The sequence below is a fragment of the Otolemur garnettii genome, unplaced genomic scaffold (genome assembly GCF_000181295.1).
Source record: "Otolemur garnettii isolate 467f Iridium unplaced genomic scaffold, OtoGar3 scaffold00025, whole genome shotgun sequence".
NCBI lineage: Eukaryota > Metazoa > Chordata > Mammalia > Primates > Galagidae > Otolemur > Otolemur garnettii.
Window position 1 is genome coordinate 14,743,962 of NW_003852420.1, and position 7,332 is coordinate 14,751,293.

The 7,332-nt window shown below is 52.9% G+C and overlaps 1 protein-coding gene across 1 annotated transcript in view; it reads right to left on the reverse strand.

Moving 5' to 3' along the window:
* The window catches only part of LOC105886819 (uncharacterized protein C20orf203), a 32,367-nt gene extending 26,008 nt beyond the window's left edge, over nucleotides 1–6,359 (reverse strand). The window contains 1 exon segment of the mRNA XM_012804084.1: nucleotides 6,285–6,359. Within this exon segment, the coding sequence (XP_012659538.1) occupies nucleotides 6,285–6,359 (75 nt within the window).
* Between the last annotated feature and the right edge of the window lie 973 nt (nucleotides 6,360–7,332).

Below are 7,332 nucleotides of genomic sequence, written 5' to 3' on the forward strand. Positions count from 1 at the left end.
AGCCATCATTGTTGTTTGGCGGGTCCGGGCTGGGGATTCGAACCCACCACCTTAGGTGTACGCGGCTGGCGCCTTAGCCGGTTGAGCTATAGGCGCTGAGCCAACAGGATGGTCTTTTAACAACACATCCTGGTTCTGATATTTCTGCCTCATTTAGAGTTCCTCCACCTTCCGCCACCTTCCAGGAGCAGCACCTGATGAGGTCAGCAAGGTGGTCTGGATGGCCACCCCTCCCGCTGTAGCATATAGGCCAGTGTCTAGGAAATAATGGCAGCTCAGACACTGTCCTAGGCCACATGGCCCCTGAGTGCCAGCTGACCAGGCAGACTGCCTACAGCCCCGCATGTCATTTTGGGTTTTTTGTTTGTTTGTTTTTTGACACGAAGTCTCACTATGTTGCCCTTGGTAGAGTGCCATAGCGTCACAGCTCACAGCAACCTCCAACTTTTGGGTTTAAGCAATTCTCTTGCCTCAGCCTCCCAAGTAGCTGGGACTACAAGCACCTGCCACAACACCCCGGCTATTTTTTGATTTTTTTGGTTGTAGCTGTCATTGTTGTTTGGCAGGCCTGGGCTAGATTTGAACCCGCCAGCTCTGGTGTACGTGGCTGGTGCCCTAGCCACTGAGCTACAGGCACTGAGCCCCTGCATGTCATTTGTACTCACTGCCTTTTCTGGATCTCACTGCTACTGACCAAGATCTGTCACAGACGCATGGGGTCTCTGGGGTCCAGTGCCCTTAGATCCCTGAACCCAGCTGCTTATTGCAGTTCCACCTCCACTTTTTCTCCTTCTCTCCAACAGTAGCTCAAACCTCAGTGATGGGAGTTGCAAAGCTGCCCTCAAGATGTCTTTGGCAAGTCAGAGGACATTCCTTAGTCAGCTCCCCCGTCCACCTTGTCAGTGCCCGGGAGAGGCATATATCCAGCGACCACATATCAAGTACCTCTTAAGTTAGAGGCCTTCTACAGAGCCAGGCTGGGGGAGGTGCGGTGGGCAGCGGCTCTGGGCCTCCCCATGGGCCGGCTTATCAGCTCTCACAGAGGAGCAGAAGCCACCAGCGCAGGAAGCGGCAGGTGTGCGCGAAGAGGAAGTGCTGGGTCCACAGCCACGCTTCTCCTGGGCAGTGTGGGTGATATCGCCTCTCCTGGTGTCATGGGGCTTCTGAAATGCCACCGCACCCTCGCTCTCCAAGGAGGAGTCTGGGGTAGAGGGGGTGGCACAGAGTAGTGCGGGGAGAGGGTCCCCCTAAGACTGTCAAAACATCTTTCTAGGACTAGGTGCAGTGGCTCACACTGGTAATCCTAGCACTCTGAGAGGCTGTGGTGGGTGGATTGCCTGAGCTCAGGAGTTCCAGACCAGCTCGAGCTAGAGCGAGACCCCATCTCTAAAAGTAGCCGGGCATTGTTGTGGGTGCCTGTAGTCCCAGCTACTCAGGAAGCTAAAGCAAGAGAATCACTTGAGCCCAAGAGTTTGAGGTTGCTGTGAGCTGTGATGCCACAGCACTCTACCAAGGGCAACAAAGTGAGACTCTGTCTCAAAAAAAAAAACTCCTTCCAGCAATAGCTGGGAGGTGTGTCAGACCTCCAGGATCCCAGCCCACTGTCCAGATGGGGAGACAGACTCCTGAAGAAGTGCAATGCAGGCATCTGGTGCTCAAGGGAAGTTTCTGCAGGGCACTGTGAAGTCGCTTCCATCTGGGGAACAGCAGGCAGCATAACACAAGAGATGGGCTGAGCGATGGCTGTCACTGACAGCTCACTGCAGGTGCCAGGCACACACTTGACTGCATTTATGCCTCCACCAGCCCAAGGAGGCACTGCTCCCATTTTGGAGATGATGAAACTGAGGCATGGAGAGGCAGCAACTTGCCATGGACCTGCAAGCAATAAGGATAGGGCTGCAAGGAGGAAGCCAGCATGCTGATTGCAGAGATGTCCCTCCCAGGCAACACTGAGAGGGACATCCAGGTACCTGCTGTGTTTGAACTTGCCAGCTTGTTCAAACTGCTGTCATACTAGGACCTCTGATCTTCTTTCCAGCATCACCAGCCATGCTTGCTGTTCTCTTTCCTCTCCTGGCTAGCAGGATAGGGGCACTTCTCAGAGACTTGGCACAAAGACCAGGACAAAGGAGCAGGCATGACTTGGCCTGCAGATATGACAGCAGAAGAAGACCTGAACCCTGCTGCTCTAAATCCATCAACTATGGCTCGGCGTCCATAGCTCAGGGGTTAGGGCGCTGGCCACACACACCGGGGCTGGCAGATTTGAACCCGGCCCCATCCTGCTAAACAACAATGACAACAATAAGAAAAAAACAGCCAGGGCTCAGCGCCTGTAGCTTAGTGGTTACGGTATCAGCCACATACACCAAGGGTGGTGGGTTTGAATCTGACCTGAGCCAGCTAAACAACAGTGACAACTGCAACCAAAAAAATAGCTGGCCATTGTGGCGAGTGTCTGTAGTCCCAGCTACTTGGGGGGCTGAGACAAGAGAATCACTTAAGCCCAAAGAGTTTGAGGTTGCTGTGAGCTGTGATGCCACGCACTCTACTGAGGGTGACATAGTGAGACTCTATCTCAGAATAAAAAATAAATAAATCCAGCAACTAGATTTTCCAGGCCTTCCAGAGGCTGCGTCCTCCCCTCTGCTCCTGCTGCCTGTGGCCACCTGCAAATTGCCTCCAAGTGTGTGTTGATAATGGCAGCAGGCTGATCAATGCTGCTGCTGCTGCTACTGCTAGAGAGACAAGAAGCTGGAGGCTCCTCCTTCCCTAAGCATGTCCCAGAGTCCTAGACATCCACCTTCTCCCTGATTCCTTAGGACGGACGGAGGCAGAATGAGGCTCATGGTCCCTGTTCTCTGAGGCTTGGGTGGGCTAGTGACTTGCCCAGGTTCACAGAGCCCCTGGCAGGCAGAGCTGGGAGTAGGGCTCAGCACCGTTTACCAGAAGAGCCTTTCTTTTTCTGAGCTGAGAGAGCCTGAGAGGGCAAGTGAAAGAGTAAAAAAAGAACCACAAGGCTGAGTGCAGTGGCTCACACCTAGAATCCTAGTACTCTGGAAGGCGGAGGCAGGTAGATTGCTTGAGCTCAGGAGTTGGAGACCACCCTGTCTCTGCTGGGCACAGTGGCTCATGCCTGCAATCCTAGCACTCTGGGAGGCTAGGATGGGTGGATTGCCTGAGCTCACAGGTTCAAGGTCAGCCTGAGCCAGAGCAAGACCTCATCTCTAAAAATAGCCAGGTGTTGTGGTGGGCGTCTATTCTCCCAGCTACTTGAGAGGCTAAGGGAAGAAAATCACTTGAGCCCAAGAGTTTCAGGTTGCTGTGAACTATGACACTACGGTACTCTACCGAGGGTGACAACGTAACACTCTCAAAAAAGTAAAAAAAAAAGGAAAGAAGAACCACAGGAAGGTGCTGTGGCAAGTAAACCTTTCCTAGCAAGCCAGTGTCTGGGCCCCAGTGAGGTCATTCACGAGGAAAAAACCCCACCACTGGTCCCAGCCCTCTGGGGGTACAGACAGGGTAACAGGAGCAGAGAAAGAATGGAGACCACCCCAAGTTGTGTAGCAGGTTAGACCCTAGCCCCTGACTCCCAGCCCCCACTTCTCTTCTGGTGCCCAACAAGACAGCATCTCCCTCTAAATTCACATTCTTTGTTTTCTGTTAAGACAGTCTCATTGGGCAGCACCTGTGGCTCAAAGGGGTAGGGCGCTGGCTCCATATGCCAGAGGTGGCGGGTTCAAACCCAGCCCCGACCGAAAAAAAAAAAGAAAAAAGAAAGACAGAGTCTCACTATGTCGCCCTCAGTAGAGTGCTATGGCATCATAGCTCACAGCAACTCTTGAGGCTTGTGTGATTCTCTTGCCTCAACCTCCTAGCTGGGACACTAGGCACCTGCCACAATATCTGGCTATTTTTTTTTTTTTTTTTGAGACGAAGCCTCAAGCTATCCCCCTGGGTAGAGTGCCATGGCATCACGCTCACAGCAGCCTCCAACTCCTGGGCTCAAGCGAGTCTCCTGCCTCAGCCTCCCAAGTAGCTGGGACCACAGATGCCCGCCACAATGCCTGGCCATTTTTTGGTTGCAGCCATCATTGTTGTTTGGCGGGCCCGGGCTGGGGATTCGAACCCGCCACCTTAGGTGTATGTGGCTGGCGCCTTAGCCGCTTGAGCCACAGGGGCCGAGCCCAATATCTGGCTATTTTTTGTTATAGTTGTCATTATTGTTTAGCTGGCCTGGGCTGGGTTTGAACCCGCCAGCCCCTGTATATGTGGCTGACGCCCTAACCACCGAGCTATGGGTGCCGAGTCAAATTCACATTCTTCATGGATTTTCCCTCCATGAGGCAGAGTGAAGAGTAAGAAATGGCTTTAGGCCTAGGCAGATTTGATTTGAAGCCACATTCCCCCACTTAGTTGCTGGGTGACTTTGGGCAGATGAATTTCCCTCCCTGAGCTTGTCTCCTATTCTGTAAAATGGGTCAATAACAACTACTTCTTAAGGTAAGAATTCAGTGAAATTAGGTGTCTGCAGGCTAAACAGCTCTGCATGGGCCCCTGGGAGGCAGGGGATTGATAACAGGCACTCCTGAGGCCTAATAGGTGGTTAGACATTCCACAAATTCCCTTCCTTTTCCCTTCCTCATGGCACATACACCCATGCTTGGGGCACATGCCTCCTGCCTGGTCTTTGAGATAGGCCTGTAAACTCTCCCACACTGGCCACAAACACAGGAGAGTGTCTCTCTGAAATGATTTTTCTGACCCCAAGGAGATGACAGAGCCAGTGCTGGAATTGTCTGGGGAGAGTGCTCCTTGGCTGGTGCTCAGGTGGAGAAGGCAGAATCCCTCCCCAGCTCTGCCTCCCTGGTCTCCTAAGAGCTCAGTCCATGCCCACCCTCGAGGAGCCTTCTGGGTTCCAGGACTGGCTGCGGAGGCCTGCTGAGTGGAGGGGTTCTCAAAGAGCAACCTTCACCCCCTCCCACAGACACATCTGCTTAAGGCAGTGCAGGAGGCATGAGGCAGGCAGTGAAGCTGAAAGCTGCTGACAGCAGCCTGGGAGGAGGAGGGGGAGAGGGAGAGGAGGAGGGGAAACGCTAGGTGAGCCCTGCCTCCTCCCCCACAGCACACCCCGGACAAGCTAAGAAAAGCTCTGGGGGAGAAAAACTGCCAAGAGGCACAGTTGCCCTCTCCTCAAAGCTGGGGGCCCTTCCTTCCCTTGAGCCAGCTGCCCCGGGCAGATTAGTATTCAGCTCCGGAAAAGTAGGCCCACGCCAGCCCATGGGAGGCAGTGGGCTGAGTCAGCTTCTCTACCTGGCAGGAAATCATTCATAAAAAATGACACCTGCCCAGCGCCCAGCACCCAGCCACTGTCCCCAGCCACGTGGCCACACTGCCTCCACCACCTCCCGCCTGCCTCCCCAACCACTTTATAGAGCAGACCTCTTTCTTTTTCTCCTGGGACAAAGAAGAATGAGACCCATGTGAAATAAGGCCCGCTCAGCCTCAGTAAAACAGTATTTACTGGTCTCCTGCTCCCGGGACAACAGCAGAGTCAAGAAGAGCAATGGCTTCACTCAATTGTAAACAAATGTCAGTGACATTGCTTCCAGAAGGCTCTCTCAGCCACGGCCACACGCAGTGGACACTTTTTTATCCTCAGTTTGTGTGTGGACAGCCAGAGGCTATAGAAGAGCATTGGGGGCTGGGGGTTAGGTGTTTGGAGCCCAAGTGCAAGGCTATTCTACCCTCCACTCAGGGAGGCCCCCTGAGAGCAGAGCCTTGAAGGTGGGTAGGAACACTCTGTTAAACACTGTGAAACACTGCACAAACTGCTGTCATTTCTTTCTCTTCTCTCTTTTATTTATTTATTTTTTTTAGAGACAGGGTCTTCCTCTGTCACCCAGGCTGGAATGAGATGGCTTACTGCAGCCTCAAACTCCTGGGCACAGGTGATACTCTGGCCTTAGCCTCCTGAGTAGCTGGAACTATGGATGTGCACCATCACACTTGGCTTTTTTTTTTTTTTTGGTTTAGAGACAGGGGTCTCATTATGTTGCCCAGGCTGGTCTCAAACTCCTGCTATAAGTGATCCTTCTGTCTCAGAATCTCAAAATACTGGGGATTACAGGTGTGAGCCACCAGCTCAGCCCTTTTGCCACACTTTGTATTTTACTCTGTGTCCCCAAGAGTGGCAGAAGTCCTCAAACACTTGCTGCATTGTGAGAAAGGTTTCAGCCTTCTGATCTATCTCTAATCAGCATTTACCAGACACTCACCTGAACTTCCATGAGAAGCCAGGCCAATATATATCCAAAGTAGAGGATCAGGATTCCCAACACGTAATCACCCATGGAGCTTGTTAAAAACACAGTCACCCTGGCTCAGTGCCTGGAGCACAGTGGTTATGGTGCCAGCCACATACACCGAGGCTGGCGGGTTCAAACCTGGCCTGGGCCAGCTAAACAACAATGACAACTATAGCAAAAAATAGCCTGGCGTTGTGGCAGGCACCTATAGTCCCAGCTACTTGGGAGGTTAAGGTAAGAGAATCATTTAAGCTTAAGAGTTTGAGGTTCCTGGCTCAGTGCCTGTGGCTCAAATGGCTAAGGCGCCAGCCATGTACACCTAAGGTGGCAGGTTCTAATCCAGCCCGGGCCCACCAAACAACAATGACGGCTGCAACCAAAAAATGGCCAGGCATTGTGACGAGCGCCTGTGGTCTCAGCTACTTGAGAGGCTGAGGTAGGAAACTCGCTTGAGCCCAGGGGTTGGACTTGCTTGAGCCCAGGAGTTGGAGGTTGCTGTGAGCTGTGATGCTACGGCACTCTACCCAGGGGGACAGCTAGAGGCTCTGTCTCAAAAAAAAAAAAAAAAGAGTTTGAGGTTCCTGTGACCTGTGATGCCACGGCACTCTCTCGAGGCCAACACAGTGAGACTGTCTCAAACACACACACACACACACACACACACACAGTCACCCTGGTCACTTCCCAGCCTGTCCCATTTTGATTTTATAGGTCTGGGCTGGGGCAAGGAAAGCTCCCAGGGGATTCTGAGGCACACCAAAGACACTGGCCTTGGTTAGTGACTCCAGACCCTGGCCATGCAGGGGAACTCCCTGGGGAGCTTTTGCAAACACTGACACTAGGCCCCTGTGCACCAGAGATCTCCATTGAAAGGCCTGGATTGGCTTAGCACCTGTGGCTCAAGTGGCTAAGGTGCCAGCCACATACACCTAAGGTGGCGGGTTCGAATCCAGCCTGGGCCCGCCAAACCACAATGAAGGCTGCAACCAAAAAAAAATAGACAGGCGTTGTGGCGGGC